The 19120-nt window shown below is 42.0% G+C and overlaps 1 protein-coding gene across 2 annotated transcripts in view; it reads left to right on the plus strand.

Moving 5' to 3' along the window:
- cyth1b (cytohesin 1b) overlaps positions 1–19120 on the plus strand; it is a 33877-nt gene extending 14757 nt beyond the window's left edge. The window contains exons 3-13 of one of the 2 annotated variants that reach the window (XM_041239790.1): positions 5765–5829; positions 7074–7140; positions 7486–7604; positions 10019–10099; positions 10608–10720; positions 11060–11208; positions 11760–11871; positions 17427–17503; positions 18114–18185; positions 18439–18593; positions 18781–19120. In XM_041239790.1, coding sequence (XP_041095724.1) covers positions 5765–5829; positions 7074–7140; positions 7486–7604; positions 10019–10099; positions 10608–10720; positions 11060–11208; positions 11760–11871; positions 17427–17503; positions 18114–18185; positions 18439–18593; positions 18781–18859 — 1089 coding nt within the window. In that variant the 3' untranslated portion in view covers positions 18860–19120. Of the gene's footprint in view, positions 1–5764; positions 5830–7073; positions 7141–7485; positions 7605–10018; positions 10100–10607; positions 10721–11059; positions 11209–11759; positions 11873–17424; positions 17504–18113; positions 18186–18438; positions 18594–18780 lie in introns of both variants that reach the window. The other variant, XM_041239791.1, reaches the window with a different exon arrangement.

Raw genomic sequence — 19120 nt, forward strand, 5'->3', positions numbered from 1 at the left:
GGATCAAAGCCCCTTATTCCAAGTTGCTTTTGTAATTCTCCCCACAGCACTGCCACTAATTGGAGAGTCAGTTAAACATTTTCTCTCCAAGGTGAGTACAAAAAAATGAATTGTTACAATAAAACAATCAGAAGCCATTATGATGCCGCAATCAAGAAACTGCGAGTCTGATGGTAGATTGACTTGCAAAGTCCAGGAGCCCTGAACAGCCCCATTGTAATTTAATGCATGAAAGAAGGGGTCTACTCAATTAACTTCTTAACTATGGGGTGGTGCCTTTTGGGAGAATATTAATTCAGGCAATAACGAGAGAAAGTGGAGGCATATCAAATTTGAATAAAGTTTTTGTTCATCCAGTCATAAGAAGTATTGCTTCACCTTTCTCCATTTATTTGCATGCTTTTACATTTTTCCCAAAGCCCTTTCCCAGCTAAAAGGTAATTGGATTGTCTACCTCAGCATGGCCTTGCAGCCAGTAGCTAGTTGTTCAAACACACATGGCTTTTCCACATAGTCGTGATGACTGTGGACTGTTGTAGCATTCATTCCACAGTGCATGTCAGAGATGATATTCTCCATCACTGCTGCAAAAATAAAACAATGGCACTGTGTAGAGTGTGTTGCAGTCTTCAGCTATTATTCATGCTGAGAGACTGAGGACCTCCTGCTGCCCTCCCACAGGGAGTTCTCTGTGAGTCTGTCTGATTTCCCAGCAGGAGGGATCGTGGAGATGAAATCCTAATTGTTTTTTTTTTTTCTGTCTAGTTGTCCCTCATCATGCTTGATAAAAATTTGGTATTTTCTAGTTTTGCTCAAAAACAGCACTTTGCTGCACCATCATTCTGGGAACAAAGACGGCTGAAATGTACTTGTGTTGAATCCTCCCAGGGATACTAGCGTAGATGACATTCAACAGTGTCACAAGACCGAATAGCAGTGAGTGGGCATCCCTGAGATATGGAGAACTGAGATGCAATGGTGAAAGAACAGAGGGGAACCGTGCATAACATGTTTTTGCTCCCCCTTCCAAGGTGTGTTTACTGTAAGTGAACCTAGTAGCACAAGGGGAGATGGACTGTCCTGCTTGCATTCCCAAGGGGTAGGTCGGGGGAATAAACCAGCATCAGTCCACACCCAGCAAGGCAGGAATCAGAATTTTATTTTTTATTATTATCATTATTTATTTTTCTAAAGTTCATAAAGAATGTGACTGACAGATTTGCTGTCTTAATTGTAATTAAGCTTTCACAGGGGTTAATGCTATTTTTTAGTTACAGTTTGCCTTGGTGTTGGAGATTTCAAGTTGTAGCTGGCTGGCTGGCTGGCTGGAAAGCAATCTTCAGGAGATTTACCTACTTTTCTGGAACCCATAACGTGTGTCTTCAAGAGTGCTTGTGGTCTACAGTGCATTTCTACTGGATACAAGATAAGACTAAAGTAGCATCAAAGCCAGGGCAATTTACCAGGCTGAATACTGTTGGAGGTTTTCCAGTCTTATTGCCGGTCCCATTTCACAGATGGCTCAATGCTTCTGGTTACTTATTTCCTGGGTCCCAAGACCTGATGCATTGTAGCTCCATTCTCTAGCATCTGAGTCACACAAGCTGTTGTGGTATGTGGTGACGTAAGAACAAAGAGAATAGCACTTTCCACAGGGCCTCACCTTTTCCTATTCCCCATTTCAACACTGAAAGCATTTGTGTAATGAGGCCGTATTTCCTGTGCAAGAGGAGAGCTTCCGTTTGAGGAACCAGAAGATGTAGCGGAAGGGTTCTTGTAATCTGTGCAGTGACATCAGTAAGACAGCCATGGTGAAACGCACTGCAACAATCAAGCGGTTTATTCAGGGAATCGCTTTTATATATTTGAAGGTTATTAAAATCAAACAGCTAACACAGCGTGCAAGTCTGTTTAGTGCACAGCATCTCTCTCCGTTTAAGCAAAGACGGATTTGGGCAGGGTTTCATATGAAAGTCCTGTAGGATGCCGAGTAGGTGGGGGTGTTCATGAAGCCCCCCGCCGGCTCTATACCCGGGGGCATCTGGAGTTCCTAGGGCAGAAAATTGAAGCAAACACTAAAATAGGTCAAGTCAGGTTGTTAGGAGCGCCATGATCCCCAAATCCCAACAGCTGTGGAGTCTTCCATGTGAAAGAGTGAGAGACCGAAGAATGTAAAGCTTGTGGGGTCTCTCTCTCTCAATGGTCTTGCTGAAATAAGCAGAGGAAAATAAGTGGAGGTTATTGATTTGCATTGGATGCTTCTGTGAATAACAGAGTGATAATACAGTATCCAGCGTGAGGGTGGACAGCTGGAGACAAGCTTTTAAGCTGAGGAATTCAAAGAAATACTGTGGGAGATGGTTTCTTTGAAAACCATTGAATCTCAGCCAGCACCCTGAGTAAGGGACTTCCTGCTGAATGCAAGCACAGTGCAGTATGCCTTTGCCAGGAAATATCCTACAGAGTAGCCTTTTATGCTCCTTTGCCTACCTACTGTGTCTCCTCTACCTTTCATCACCTCCATTGTCTGTTGTTCTACCCATCTGTCCAAATGTGCCTCTACCTGTCTATATTATAGATACTGTAATCTACACAGTATCTATTGCAGTAGCCTGTATATATGTGTGTGTGTGTGTGTATGTATATATTTAATACATATCTCTACAGCTCCCTCTCCTATCCTATGGATATATTCACATACTGTACAGGCTGGAGTTGAACCTATCCAGTCTGAACCTTTCTGTGAACACAAAGAGGAGCTCTATTCACAGTTGGCTGGCACTGCTTATTGTATTTGGTCAACGTTGACACAGGTCTGTTTGATTGCTTTAACAATATCAAATAGAATCGTTAGAAGTTTAAAGTAACGTTCCTAATGCACATCCGAGGCCTAGGGGCAGGGGTGTTGCGCTCCCCTGGGTACTAGTGGCTCTTTGTCCACAGAGTGCTTGGAGAGAACAGCACAAAGCTCACTAAAACATGCTTCACATTGCCCTACCTGTATATAACACTAAAAATAGCACTGGTTAAAAGGAGGCTTTAGGTAATTTAACATAATACTTGTATTTATAGACATATGGTGTGGATTTACTGTAGTGAGAGAGCTGGATGAGGGAGCACGTTTTCATACTTGATGTTTTGTTACAATATTATTGCATTTAAATCAAGGTCCTCTGGGATGCTCAGTTAAGTGGTAGTTGTAACATATCGACCTGTCTAGACCTGTGTTCTGTACAGGCTTAATGCACAGCATTTTAGTAGTTCAGAATCACCTACCTTGTGCCACTTCAGGGGCTTGATGTGGAAGAAATACATTAATGAAATGGGAAAGAATGAGGGAAGTTTAAACCCTTTGGGTCTGTGTTTTGTATTCTGTTAATATTTAAAAAGCATACATGTATAATTAATTAATCGGTGAACAATGCTGTACAAGAAGCTAGCAAACATCTTCCTCTCCCTAAAAGGTGACCCCACCTAGTCCATGCTTCTGTCCCTGTCCCGTCTGTCAGTCCACCGCCTGGCTGCCCTGTTTTGATTTCATTCTCAGAGCTGTTTGTACATGTGTATCGCTCAGCTATGTCTCAGGCTGCCTTGGGACTCTGTGTAAATGTAACTTTTATTTGCAGATTCAGCTCCGGCTTTGCAAATGCCCTCGGGCTGTGTTTTTTTTGCACACACTCAAGAGTTAGTTCTTCAGGGAGAAGCTTTCATTTCTTCTCTCCAAAGTTTGCTTTTGTGGGAAAGCAGCTTGCTGATTTGAAGATGCTGTTTTGTTCCACACCCCTGTGACTGCATGACAAGTCTTATCCAGGCTTGTCTCAGTGCAGTTCGTGCCTGTCTGTCCCATGGCCCTAGCCGTTTGGCCTCTTTGGTCTTTCTCTAACCAGGTGTCTGCGATGTGCACGGTTGAACCTTCGTAGATGGTGGGTTTTTCATTGGTTTTTCCCTGACTCTGCAGTGATCAGGAGGACACCTGACTACACTGATTGTTTTCAGGGGGAGGGGGCTGGCTGTGGCCAGGGAGTTGACAAGATGCTGTCTGAGTTCAGGGAGGGCCCTGCAGTACGTTGACCAAGGACATTCATATATTAATGGTCTGTCATTACTGTAGAAAATATTAAAATAAAAAAGGCCATGGAAGTGTAAATTAAAAATGGGAAGCTCTGAAATGTCTGTATAGTGTGTGTGTGTGTCTCTCTCTCTCTCTCTCTCTCTCTCTCTCTCTCTCTCTCTCTCTCTCTCTCTCTCTCTCACACACACACACAGCTTCAATTAAGGACAAGAAAAAAGGTTTTAAACCATGAACAAAGATGAATTAACCCTCCCTTCATATATCTGACTTTGTGTTGTATTTTATTTTGACAGATTATTCTGTAAAGCTAGCAGATCAAGGACAAAAGCAGGTTGTCTTTTAAAAAAGCATATTCAGGGAAGTCAAGAAGGGACACAATTAAAATGATGTCACTTCTGAGACACGGTAAAATACCAGGGGAATAACAGTATGTAACCTTCACTTTAAATAAAACATAAATTGAGTCAGAACTGAGTCAGAAGATGTAGTATAAAAAAAATCATTTTTCGTAAACATCATATATAAATCGAAAGCTCAGTAAATCTAGACAGAGGTCTTCATCATTAGTTAATTTTTATCCTCAATAAAAGAACTGCTGATTGCCATGCAATGTAAGTAATTCATGGGACACAATGTAAGTGTCCCATGAATGAATGAATGAATAAATAAATAAATAAAAAACCGACATGAATCTAACGATCCATAGTTAGTGAGTTCTTATGTGAAGTGCCCAAGTTGGAATCGACCACAACAGTTGGGGTCCCTAAAAATAGGCTTAGATTTTATTTTGCCAAAAAATAAACACTTATAAATTTGGATTTACTTTTTTTTTTTTTTTTGGTTTAACAAAGCCCCTCCGTAAACGCTGATGCAGATCGATAGATCACCTGTTTGCACCTCGTTACTGAGCGACTACTGTACTGTGTGTGAGAAACCTGACACTGACAGCACCAGAAGGGGTGACAGAGGAAAAGAAATCTCTCAGCATGGTCACTTTGCCAACCTGGAAGCTCCTTCTGAAATCGACAAAGATTACACAAATAATGTTTATTTTATTGTACATTACATGTGTTGCTATTTACAAAAATGCTGACTGGCTATGAATTACTATACAATAATTTGTGTGTGTGTGTGTGTGTATATATATATATATATATCACATACATATGAGTGTGTGTGTAATGCATGTAACTTTCAAACAGGGGTCGTTGGCTTCCCTTTTTATACCCCACAGTTTATTTTTATTTCTATTCTGTTTATTTATCTATAACCATCCTTATCATTGTTTAGTGAAACTTTCCTTGTTAAAGGTGATGTCTGTTTTACAATTATTTTTCATACGGTACCTCTGTCATTTTCAATGCTTCCCTTATCACAGAATGTTACCCTGCCCATCACATCTCAGTACAGTAACCCCTGTATATGATGGAACCCATGCAAAGCCACCGTTTAGTTCCAGCGCCACTATCTCAGTGTCCATGCTAAAAGCCTGACCTGGATGCAGCTGAGTTATGGTTGGTATGGCATTTTGAGACTTTTGTGGCTTCAAACTGCACCATTGAAGTTCATTTAATTGTCATACATGTTTTTTGTAATGAATTCTAGCTTGACTTGAGTCACTGATGTAACTGGGCCTGCAGTTAAGAAGGTAAAGTCTCCCTTTCCTCACTGTCCCCCCTCTCTGTCCCCCAGCGTTTGAAGGATGAGATAGCAGATGTCACGAATGAGATTGAGAACCTGGGATCCACTGAAGAGCGGTAAGCCACCTCCTCCTTCTTTCTTCATTCATTCATTCATTCATTCATTCATTCATTCATTCATTCATTGATGCAAGGTGTGGCGTTGGCCTTTTAAATGCGACGGCTTCTTTTCATTTGGTGATTGTGGATACACATCCCCTCTTTGTCAACACTGTGGAAGGTTTTCTCCTGGGGTTTTTTTTTTTTTTTTAAGATAATTTTCCCCAAACCTTCATCTTCCCTTTCACGTCTCCACTCCGATTTAACGTGAAAAAAAAGAGAAGACCCTCGCTTGATCTAAAACTACACAACATTAACTTTTAACTTGAAATGGTAAAGGCAGGATATATGTGCCTGCAGGAAAATCTATAGTTTACATATTGATGAAGTGCATGGGAATTATTTACTGTGCTGTGTGGTGCAAAAGGCAGCTGCAGGACTCTGTCTTCAGCTTTTCATTGTATGAAAGTAACTGCTCTGTCATTAAAATGAATGAAAAAAGTCTTTAAATACCAAATACACAAACAAAATACCATCTCAAGTATAATGTACTGTATTCTCTGAAGAGCAGGTTAGCTTTCTGTATTAATGAAGTGCTTCTTGGTAGAGCAGCGTAATGCTTAAGTGTTGCATTATTGGGATGTACGATAAGGCCCTTGACACATTATTTTGTGTCGCTTCCAGGACAGCACTGTGTACTTTGCTTGAAGCATAACCCTCCTATAGATGTTCTGTCTCTGCATCATGTGAGTGCTGGCAGTGATTAGGACTTTAACAAAGATCTCTAATGAAAACTAGACTGGCTGGTTATCCCATTAATAATAATACAAAAAATGTGGTTCTTTTTTATGAACTAGAGGCAGACATTCCAAACACAACAGTACAGAGCAGAGGGCAGAATCTGTAACTGTGTAATGTGTGTCACTCTTGCCTGCTCAGGCATCAGCATTCCATTAGCGGCCCTTTTCCTTTACCTGCTGTTGGCATGGAAACCGACCCCTTTGATCACAAATGGAGCACCATGATACTGACTGTCTGTCATGATGGTGACAGATAAGAGGGTGTTGGGTTCCTTCATAGACAGCACACTGAGAGGATGGAAATGGCCATACTGTAAATGTGGGGAGGGTAGCAAAGGTTGTGGCTGACCAATATTTTTAGTTTGTGAGAACTAACTGTTCCTGTGTATTGCAGTGCTTGATCTAAACACTATTTCATATTTACAACAAACCTCTTGAATTATTTATTTATTTTTTTTACAGGAAAAACATGCAAAGGAATAAACAGGTGGCCATGGGCCGTAAGAAATTCAATATGGACCCCAAAAAGGTAGACTTTTACTTGTATCTGTCAGCCTGCTCCTGCTGTTAACATCTGTACCTGACTCTGGTTATGGCTTTAGCTTTCTGTCTACATCTCCTTTTGGATATTCCTATTTTTGTGTCTTAAACATTCATAAATGCTTCGCCTTTCTGTCTAGTTTATTAACCCCCCCCCCCTGCTCTGGGTATGCGTCTATATCTCCGGCGCCTGGGATGTAGTGAAGGCGTCCCTCTGTACAAATATGATAGAAATGATATAAATCAGGCAGCCTCAAGCAGTGTCTGTGCTGTAAATTCTGTTCAAAGCAGAGCCTGTTGAATTTGCATGTTTTTCCTTCCCGTTGATTTCCAGGGAATCCGGTTCTTGATAGAGAATGACTTGCTGAAGAACACCTGTGAGGATATCGCTCAGTTCTTGTACAAGGGAGAAGGCCTGAATAAGACTGCAATTGGAGATTACCTGGGGGAGAGGTGAGGCTGGTGGCAACCTGTGTGTGTGAGAGATAGAGAGAGCGCACACAGCTTTATCTTCTAGTTTTTGGCTTCATGCCTTCTGAATTTATCCAGGTTGTTTGCATTGATTTGTATAGTAAATAATTCAACGCACAGCAGCAACACACATACCTTGTGTTGGCTGACTAAGTTTGCACATAAGACAAATCGTCAGTCTCTCAAAGGGCAGTTCGGGAGAAGAAACATGCGTCAGTAACAAAGGAGGGTTGAGTTACTGTTCTGAATAGTTTCTTGATAGTTTTTATATCATTTTAAAAATATGTTTTATCCACCTCAGAATTTGCCTTTTGCTTTAAAATGAAAACCCAAGTATGCATGCAACTACTGGAGCTGTAAATACAAAACATTCATGTCTGCAGATAGCATGAACTGTGCAGGAGTGGAGAAACAAAAATGAACAAATGCTGACCCACATGGTTGGAAAGTTCCCAGCAATGAGATGTAATGTGAAGAAGAAATGGCAAAATAAAACCCAGCTTGGAGTACTTGCTTTAGGTGGCCTTGGCTTTGCAGGGTAAAGGCATCGCTCCCAAGTCCAGGCTCCTGTGTTCACCTGCAATCGATGACTGGAGAGGATTGCGTCATTGAGTCTGCTTTGAGCATCGGCATATCTTGCAGAAGACTCATTTCACTTCTTTAAAACATCATGAACCTCCTGTAATCTGATTTGCCTTTCTGCAGCAGGAAAAAAAAAATATCGAAAAAAATAATAATAATTCTGTGCCTCTACACAATTCCAATTGTAATTGAATTTGCTTTGCACACAATAACCTGGTGCTTGTTTACTGGGAAGAAAGCATGTTTGCTGATCTGGTTCAACAGACAAATCATTCTTTTAAAATAGTTCCCTTGTAGGTCACTGGTGGGTTAGTCTTTTTATAACTCCCTGGTAGTTTTGTTTCCTCTTATTGTAAAACACTGGGGGTTCATTGACAAGTGAATCCCTTAAGATAAGTCGCTGTTTAATCTTGACCCTGTGACTCATCCACCACCACCTCATACACATGTAAAAACCTGGGTAGGGCATCATCGAGAAACGGATATTAACTGTACTTTTGCCTGTCAGGTCACAAGGTTTTGACGCTTGAATTGTGAGTGTTTTGAAGTCTAGTCAGGTCTTGCACTCGCCAGCTTCCGTACCTCAGTTCAGTGCTCTAATTGCAGTGCTGCACACTGACGCACAAGGTCATGTGCATCTCTAGAGGCTGTGCTTTTTATTTTTAGAACACGCTAATTGAGCTCCACACACTTTTTTTTTTTTTTTTTTAAATCAGATTTCTTTCTTCATACCCCTCCAATGATCTTTTATCTTTTGAAGATACCTGCGAAACCAGCCCAAGCTGCTGTTCAGTGGGGAGTTTCTTTCTATCCCTGAGCCTGGAGATATTAGAGCTATTTTCTTCTTGTCTATGCAGATACATAAACGATTGTGAAAGCCCAAACTCAGCAGTGTAGAGTTTCCACTGTGAGCCTTAGGCGAGCTCAGTGTATTATCTTAATGTACGTTCTCCCTTATGGATTGTGAAGGGCATTGTCTAATTGCTGAAGATTATTAAAAGCAGTCTTGGTTTCCCCAAGCCCTTAGTGGCGCACTGTAAGACAGGTGTTCAGGATCATTATTGTAATTAATTTTAATAACCCCTTTAGAGTCACATATCAGGTTTTCTTGGTAAAAAGGAACTGTCTTTCTTATTATAAAATCTTTTTTTTAATGAAAATTTGTTGAGATATTAGGAAAAATGTCCACCTCCTATATTTATTTAAACACTGCAATTGCAAGAGTATTGATTATTTTAATTGCAATGCATATTTCTGAAAATGACTTGCTGCTACAAAGATCCCGCTGGTTTGGTGTGCATGCAGTGATAGTTTGTGCATTTTGAATTATAATGATGCCTCTGTCAATAATGTTTGAGAGCAGTCCTGGTGCATGTAATCCACTATGGTTGCATTTAGGGAATAGCGGGAGCAGAAGAGGTAATTATTAAGCAAGCTGCAGGTTAATATCGTAACGTTTAAAATTCTAGCTAGTACCCATTAAAGCCCTGTAATGCCTGGGACACTTAACTGATGAAAGAAAACATACTTGGGAATCACTGGAGGATTAGGCATAGTGCAGTTACGCTTTGTATGAACAACAGCAACTGTACTTAAGAATGGTCAGAATTGCAGCGCATCACTGAGATGCATTACAGCAGCAGATGGAAGGGGTGTTAAAACTTCAGCAGCTTGAGTACAAGGGCTTGTGTCCATGTGGGGGCTATTGCTGATGAGCAGGTCAGAGGTCATGTGTGTAATGTAATGCTTTGAAAATGAGAAGGATTGATGCTGCTTTCTAAATGCATTTTTCTGTTTATTTATTTTTTTTAAAGGGATGATTTCAATATTCAAGTTCTTCATGCCTTTGTGGAGCTGCATGAATTCACGGACCTCAACCTGGTGCAAGCTCTACGGTAAATAACGATTATGGCAGTAGTCAAGGGGGCTCGAGTCGGGTCTTGGTGTCACAACATGTTGCAATGCCAAGCAGCTGTACGTTGGATTACAAATGTACAGTCAAAGCACGTCTGTCTGCTCAGGTTGGGGTATTTGTGAGGATTTGTCTAGATGGAGAATGTGAAATGCAGGAGTCCCAGGAGGTCATAAAGACAAGGTAGCCGACACCAGTGTGAAGTCTGTATCAGCTGTGCTGGTTAACTAAGGGTTGGCTTGTAGCCACGATTTCTCTTTGGTCCATAAACACCCCTGTTCCACAGAGATGGAAATAAGACTTATTGCATAGCAGTTTCATCCATTCCAAGTTTTACTACAAGCTTGATTAGCCACAGTGTGTATAGCTCAGATGTGTCTGAGTTTAAACGCATAATAAAACCAGGAACCAGGACTACTTATTCCCATCTCTATCGCAGTGTTCCCTGTTTGTAGTAGCACGGTATGACCCTCCCTGTCCTCCTCCCGCAGGCAGTTTCTCTGGAGTTTCCGGCTGCCCGGAGAGGCTCAGAAGATTGACCGCATGATGGAAGCGTTCGCCCAGCGGTACTGCCGGTGTAACCCAGGGGTCTTTCAGTCCACAGGTACGTCTGTTCAGCGCCGAGGCCAACGGAGCAAGAATCGTTTTGCTTAGTAGGAAACAGGTTCAGCTCCTGTGCCTTTTATGCAGCTACAGCTTAACAATTTAAATTGATTTAGATACTCAAGGATGTTATTTATTTAGACAAACAGACCACCCGTTTCATATGTGATCGCTGTGTGGAAGCTTCAATAAAAATTGACAGTGTCAGCTGCGTACCATATTTAAAAGAGAACAAGTGCTTGTTCGGATTCCCATCATCCACAAGTTGTTTAACGAGCATTAAGCTGGCAGTACGTTTTTAGCACTGCGTTGTTAACCCTTTCCTCCCTGTGTCTCTCAGATACCTGCTACGTGCTCTCCTTCGCAATCATCATGCTCAACACCAGCCTGCACAACCCCAATGTGAAGGACAAGCCCGTGGTGGAGCGCTTCATTGCCATGAACCGGGGCATCAACGATGGAGGGGACCTGCCAGAGGACCTGCTCCGGGTCAGTGCCCCCTGCTGGCAGACCAGGGGATCACCCCCAGCCATCTGCCCTAGTCAAGGATTGCAGTGTTCAGACACTTTTTCCCCTGCCATAAAATACTCCAGCTGTACCACTTGGATTATGTATTTTTTCAATCCGATCTACTCAATCTGTTGAGACTAGTAAGATGCAACTACATTTTAATTTATTTTATTTATTTATTTATTTTTGCTTGTTTTGGTGCATGAACAGGTTTTTTATTAACATAGTTTTTTTTTTTTTTTCAGAACACGGTTGTAAAGTTAGTTTGTCAGCATAGGCATATCATGAATAAACTCGGCAGGTCTTGGAGAAATAAATGCAGACAGATAATTGAATGTTAATTATCTGCGTGCATACTGTGCGTGTGAGATGAGGTTTTAGGTATGTGTGATCATGCTGAATCTTGGAGTGCATAACAGATGCATGGCTGGAATGGGAATCTGTCTCTGGGTCACTGTTCATGTAAATTGAATTTAGCTTCTGCGACAATTCTGTCTTAACTCTCTCTTCTCCCTTCCGTTGTTGTGCAGAATCTGTACGACAGCATTAAGAACGAACCCTTTAAAATCCCAGAGGACGATGGGAACGACCTGACGCACACCTTCTTCAACCCTGACCGAGAGGGCTGGCTCCTCAAGCTCGGTAAATAACGTGCCTTCCTTCTGAAAGAAATACATTTACATTTAGCTGATTTTCTTAAGTCCCCTGTTCCCTTTAGGAGATTCTAGCCCATTAAAATGCTGGGTCTAGATTAATACTGAAGTCCATCATGCTTGGTATACCAGATTCCCTATCTGGAGAGCAGTCCTGTGGTCAGAGCTTGGCTCTAACATCTCCTGATGTCCTCATGTTTTCCAGTGTCAGTGTAATAAAGTACATTTCATTTAGTTTTACTATGAGGCTAGCTTATTCAGAACCAGTCCTGTGTGTTCTGGTTGATCCAGTTCTGTGCAGTCTGTGATTCACTTCCTTATGTGGATTAAAAAATAAGAGAAATCGAGGGATCTCATTCAATCGCAAGCCCTTGTGTCTGAAAAAACTTTGATTTTCTCCAGTTACGCAGTGGCTAAAAGAGGCAACTTTTATTTTTAATATAAGACAATATTCATCATCTAACATTGTTTATAACACCGCCCCTCCCCCACCCATGTTTGGGGCATATTTAATTTTGAAGAAACTATAATTTGCATTTTGGTCTAGTCTGGATGAGTTTTCAAGGGATGTTCCCACAGCAAGTATGAGGTAACACTAAAATGATGACAATCAACTGCAGTCACCCAGTCTCATGTAACAGTACATTGTGATGTGCTGTTATCAACAGACCCAGTCCAGACTCTGACAACAGTAACGTTCTGATCCAGTACACCCAGCCCATGCAAAAATGTAACGGGTATTCCCTCTGGGTTCCAGTCATCATTTTAGCCACTGTGCCACTGGGTTTTCCTCCCACTGTGTCTATAAGAAGCGATATGCAATTTGTTACAAAGTACGCCAATGTTTTTTTTTTTTTAAAACATTTAAAGTACAGTAAGTGTGTGATAATTACTACAATAATACTGCAATGCCTACTTTGTAAAATATTGCATACCACGTTCTAATATCAAAAAGCAGAGTATGGTTTCTTTGATTTAATTATTTTCTTTTCTTCCTCATTTGTTTGTTTGTTTCCATGATTTTGGCTGTTCTCTTACTCCCCCCCCTCCCCCCCACCTTCAGGAGGTACGTACACCCGCTATTCCCTAGCCCATAGCTCTGCTCCTGGGTGCTTTGGTGGTCAGCCATGCTTTTGTTTGTTTTGTTTTTTTAATTATGACTTATTTTAAGTTTAGTTCCAGTTTAATTTTGTTTTAAGCTGGTGGATGTCCACGTGCTGCTTGTGTCTGTTGTTTCGGGGCTTGTAGTAGCTCTGGGCAGGCGCCCAGCTGCTCGGTGTTGCCTGTGCCTAGTGGAGAATTAGCCCTCCCTGTTGCTGTGAAGGTGACTCTGTGGGTCCCTGTAGGACGCTGCGCTATTCCTTTTCAAAAGCCTTGTGCCCCAAACTCCAATCCTACCATTACTGCTGCCTCAAACAAAAGGAGAGGCCAGTGATAGGTCTTATACTCATTTTGGATTATTTGTTATTCATTTTTTGATTTTTTTTTTTTTAATTGTTTTCCTCAATTCATTTTTGTGTTTTTTTTTTTTTTAATGTTTAGTTCTAATCTGCCCATGTGTTTGACGTTATTTTCTGTACCAGTTAAGCTTTTTTTCTTCATTGGGCATGCTTTTACTTATTTATTGAACCATAGCCATGCTTTGCATTTCTACAAAATAATCTATTGAAAAGGAATACTGCAGCCCTACCAAATTCGCTAAGCCGTGCTGTATTGATTGCTAAAATGAACTGAAATGACAGCTTGACTGGGTACGGCACTGGACTGCTGGGGAATCGAACGGCTAGTGCTGGGTGTGGTTCCCATACCAGAAGGAGAAGCAGCTGAATCCCACCTGAAGGATCAGGACAGTAATGAGGACAGGGAGGGAGTTCAACTCACAGAAACATTTGCAGGGTAGATTGGATGTTGGACTAGTTTTGCAATGCAATACTTCATTAGTATTTTTTTTTTCTCCAGATCATTTGATCAATTACCAGTTGATTGTCTGATTAAGACCACTGACACAAATAACCGGTCAAGACCAAATATATCCACTAATAGACAAGTTCAGTTGGACAAAGTGTTGCTTGCTGAACAGCAGTTTCAGGAGGCATTTGAATGAAACAGAGAGACACTGTTTAACCAAAGAAATACAAGTTTACAATTCAGACAGATCATTGGTTGATGCACTGTTCAAATGTGATCATCCACACCACTAAACAGATAACCAGGTATTAATGAATGATCTGTTCTGTTGAAATTCTCTGTCTAGCTTTCTGTGAAGAAATTCATGTTTTTTTTATTTTATTTTGTCTTGTCCTGAAATGCCCTGGACAGCCTGTGATCCACACCAGTCCAGTGACCATGCTGCTTGATTTAGATTGAAGCGTTGATCATTAACCCTTTTCAACCTGATCCTGGCTCTGCTCAATCTGCTGGAAATGATTAGTATCATCTTGTTTGGTTGTATTTGTCTTGTATTTTCAGTTGATGTTTCTGGATTGAGTGCAGGTAAAAGGGGAGGCCTCGAGGGGCGGGTACAGCATTTGAAATTCTTCAAGCCTGACACCCATAACCAGAGAAGCAACTTTGTTGTCTCATCTAGGCGGCTCTAATTGTGACGACAGGGCTGAAAATAAGATTTGTATTATTACTAAACACTGAGCCATTCCATTCCAGAGGTTTTCACAATGAGCTGACCCCATCACAACTGAGTCTATAGTGATGAATAAGGTTCATCTGCAAGTTGTTAGGTTTGTGACAGTTGTGTCTTTAGAGTCCGGATCTGCTTTACAGAGTCTCTGACCAGAGTAGCCCCTGCAGCTGGGTGAGTTACATGTCAAGTACCAAAATCTAAACCACACAGCATCCACCGAAGTTCAGCAGCTCCAACACTGCTTGATCACAGAGCTCATGGAAGAGCTCCAGTTTGATGACACTTTAAGCTGCTAGCACCATCATCCTATTTTTAAAACTATTTGTTACCAGTGGGAGCCGAGGGCAGTGCATTTGTCAATTCTGTGGCGCTGGCACTGACAAGCTATTGTCGTGGTTTATAGAAGCACATTGCTGATTAGCTAACTATTACACTAATCGCAGGTTAATTGGAGCCTGTAAAGTATCAAGTATATTGAAACGTACTTTTAATTAAAGGTGTACTAAAAGGGAGGGGAGCAATGCCTGCTTTGCGTATAGCGTTGTGGAAGAGCTCCTGGGTCTCCCTCAGCTGAGTACAGTTAATTCCTCAGGGAGCCCACATGTTCCTGCTCAGATCTGAGTGGCTCTAACAATCTCACCCTTTTATAATCCCCAGAGATTAGAGCTATTCTGGGCACCCCCCCTCTGCCTTTTCTAAACCTTGGCCACTCAACATTAGCATTAATATTTTTAATGGAAAAATTGATTGCACGCTGGGATTAAAAAAAAAAAAAGTTTGTTTTATAGCTGCATTACTGTGTATTCCTGGGCATCTGCTGGCTGTCTGAGGAAGTCTAACGTGACAATATAGTATGAGGACTACACTGCTGTAAATTATTGATGCAGCACTTTTCGAATCTGTACATCTGCATAAACATTTTTATAGCAGAAGTGAGGTAGAGTGCTTATTCCAGCAGATCTGTGCTGAGGATCAAGCTGTGATGGCACCAGTCCTAGATAACTGAAATGTGAGCCCATCAGTGCTTCCTCTCCTTTACATTTGGAGCTGAAATACGTCTTGCACTGTTATCTCTGAACCCATTTATAGACAAAATAGGTTTTGTTTTATCCCCTTTCCTCTGAATTAGCCAGTTTGCTGGAGCCTTTATTAATTCCGCATTAAAAAAACGGCTGCGACAGGAACGCTGGGCGTTGGACAGGGAGATTGAAGTGGAAGATTGCAGACAGTCAGCCCCTACTCAGCTTGTCTACTGTTGGGTGGTGCAACTTGAACATGCTTGATAGGACCCAACTTTCCGCTGAGGCAGCGTTTTTAACTGGAGGAAGCCTTCAATTCTCAGCCCCTTATCCACCTCCACGGGGGCTGTGAACTGCAGGAGGTGGCCGCTGATGGGACACGTGGTATTGATTTCTTCTGTTTGTCTGGCGCAGGCCAATGCTTTGGTTTCCCAATAGAAGACTACATGTGTAAGTATTTCAAAAGGAATTGATCCTGGCAGTGTAGCAAGGAATCTATAACGAGGTAGTGCCGTTGAACACGGAACTAAGCCTAGTAGTCAGCATGTGTCTCATTTGGCTTGGTTTGAGATAGTCGTGCTGAGGAAAGCAGAATGTATGCTAAATGTCATTTCCATACAAGTTTGACAAAAATGTGTAAATAGGGTATAAACAAGATTCTGTTTTGCTGCATGATTAAATGTAAAAGCTCCTGTGGCATATACCGTTGTATTCCTTATGCACTGAAGTGCAAAACTGTGGACCTTTAAGTGTGAGGGCCCGTTTTTGTTTTTAAAGGACAGAGTCAAAACATCAGTCACCAATGACAAAAGTAAATGAACTTACTTTCTTTGACTGTAAGGGCTATGCAGTGTGTGTGTGTTAAATCTTCTCCGCTTGAAATGAAACACCTCTCTTCAAAGGGGGTCCTAGGAGGCAGCCAAGGCAATCGTGCATTCAATAAAACATGCTGAAATGAATATGCAATAAAACATACTGAATTGGATATGCAATAACAGCAACTCCCAGGTATGTATTTCATCAGGCAGTGCATGCTGTGCAAAGTTTTAAAAAATCACTTTCTGACATGGAAACAGGCTCAAAAGTAGTGTTAGCTGGTAACTAGCATTTGGAAGCCTTGCAGTATACAAAAAACCCTGTGTTTAATAAATTGCCCTGCAGATCACCGTTGGATAGTGGAAATGTAGTGTTGACCATGTGAGCCCTCAAAGAACTGTTTATCAAAGCACACATTGTTTCTGCGCTGCTGTAGGTAGCTTAGTTTCTGGGATCATGAACGCAGTTCCATTGAGTTTCCACTGAATGAACTTAGTGGCTGAGATCCCAGTTTAGTGAATGTAAACTAAAGTACAGCTTGAACATGTGTAGCCTTGACTGTCTGTCCCAGTTTGGGTTTTATTTTTGGGTTTAATACGTTTTTGTCTCGTGAAATTTTGTGCAAGGGACAAAGCTTGGGTTTGTGTTTTTCTTTAGTTAGTTTGCAAGCATTTTGTCAAGTGGTACTTCATTTTTTCTTCATGTCATGTGCCTGAACGGGTTGCTGGTGACTGATCTTCTCAAAGAAATTAAATACAGTAATTGGGTCTTTTTTTTTTTTTTTGCTTGCGGGATGACATGTGGTGGATGGGCAGTTAACAAAAATAAGCTAACAGTGATTTGGATTTTGCGGTAGATGGATTGATGGATGTCATGACAAACAGACTGACCGGAAGAAGCTCTGAGGTGTTTTTAATCGCAAAGCCATCCTTCAGACCAGCCGCTGTGTGTTTTGTGTGGCAGCCTTCATCTGTCCGCCTGTCTGTCTCCCCACGCTGCTCTTTGCTGAGCCCTGCTGCGCTTGGTTTCCAGGGAAACGGCTCTGCTGACACTTCCATTTCTCTCCACTAGGTGGCCGTGTAAAAACTTGGAAGAGACGGTGGTTTATTCTCACAGACAACTGCCTTTATTACTTTGAGTACACCACAGTGAGTACAGACTGGCACCTGCCACAGAAGCCTCTGCTTAATTTCTAATGCTGCATTGCACCCTACGGTTGGGTTTATAGTGTGCAAAACTTGGGTAGATCACGTTAATGCATATCTGACTGTGTTGAAACATGTTGACACCTTTTGGAATGACATTGCATTTGCAAAGCTGTTCTGTAACAACTAGCGCACTCCATTGATATAGTGCTGATAATGATAGCCTCAAAAAGTGCAGATGTACTACAGTGCGGACTTTGGGGTCAGTTATCACAGACTGACTCAACGGGCAATGACTCAAGCTGTATGACCAGTAAGCTGTCCTGCCAGGTCGTCCTCGCTCCTCTCGGCAGTGATGCAGCTTGTATGAGTTAGATGCTTTCTCACTAGGTTCTTCATGCACCAGGTATAATAAAAGCGTCCGCTTGCAGGGCTGTATGTTAGGACCGCTTTTAGTGGCTTGTTTCTATATTGGTATTGACTCTGTGGCGCTTTGCAGTGCCTTGTGTTATGAATCACCCCGGCAGACCTACAGCAGAGGATGATCTGTAAGACAGCCTCATGATCAACTCTAAACTCACTGCAGTGTTTTTATTTATTTTTTTACTTGAAGGACAAAGAACCCAGAGGAATTATCCCCTTGGAAAACCTCAGCATTCGAGAAGTCGAAGACTCGAAAAAGCCAGTAAGATGATGTTTGTTGTCATCCCATGTCTATGAATTATTTTTGCAGGGTTACGCAGAGATAATAGCATGGTTAATTACAGCAGAGGACATTAATGGGAGCATTAAGCCAGAAGAGCAATAAACATCAGCTGAAGCAGTCAGACCGTGCTCTTTGTTTCTCTTGTCTGCTCCCAGTTCAGAACGCGATGTTGAAATGACTGCCTCCATTCCATTGCTGATGTGTGTGTGTGTGTGCCTCTTATCTATTCCAGAATTGCTTTGAGCTGTACATCCCAGACAACAAAGACCAGGTGATCAAAGCCTGCAAGACGGAGGCAGACGGCCGCGTGGTGGAAGGGAACCACACGTTCTACCGCATCTCAGCCGCTGCCACGGAGGAGAAGGACGAGTGGATCAAGTGTATCAAGTATGAACTTGTGTGACACTCTGAAGTGTCTGTTTGCTTTTAAGAAGTCTGTAAAATGGGTTTTGTAAGCGAGCTGCACGGCTTTAGATGGCAGTGATACAAGTTTTTCTGTTGTGCTGTGCCTATTGAAGTCCAGCCCCTTGCTCGGGAGCACCTGGTTCTGAGTGTTTCTGTTGTTTGATTTCAGAGCTGCGATCAGCAGAGACCCCTTTTACGAGATGCTGGCAGCCAGGAAGAAGAAGGTCTCCTCCTTGAAGAGGCACTAGCTCGCCCCACCACATCTCCGCACTTCAGGGGGAATTTGCATTGTGCTGTCTGGCTGCCTGGCAAGCTGTGTGGGACTGTGAGGGACTCGCTTGTTCAAAGGGGGGGTGGGATGAACAGAACTGCAGCATGGGTTTCTGGGAGCTGGCTTTTTGCATTTCCGCTGGGCTGAATGAAACACTGAAGGTTTTATCCCAGGTCTTCAGGTTCGTTTAAATAACCTGCCTCACAGTTCTCCCTCTCTCTCTCCCCCTTTCTGTGAG

The sequence above is a fragment of the Polyodon spathula genome, chromosome 57 (genome assembly GCF_017654505.1).
Source record: "Polyodon spathula isolate WHYD16114869_AA chromosome 57, ASM1765450v1, whole genome shotgun sequence".
Classification (NCBI taxonomy): Eukaryota; Metazoa; Chordata; class Actinopteri; order Acipenseriformes; family Polyodontidae; genus Polyodon; species Polyodon spathula.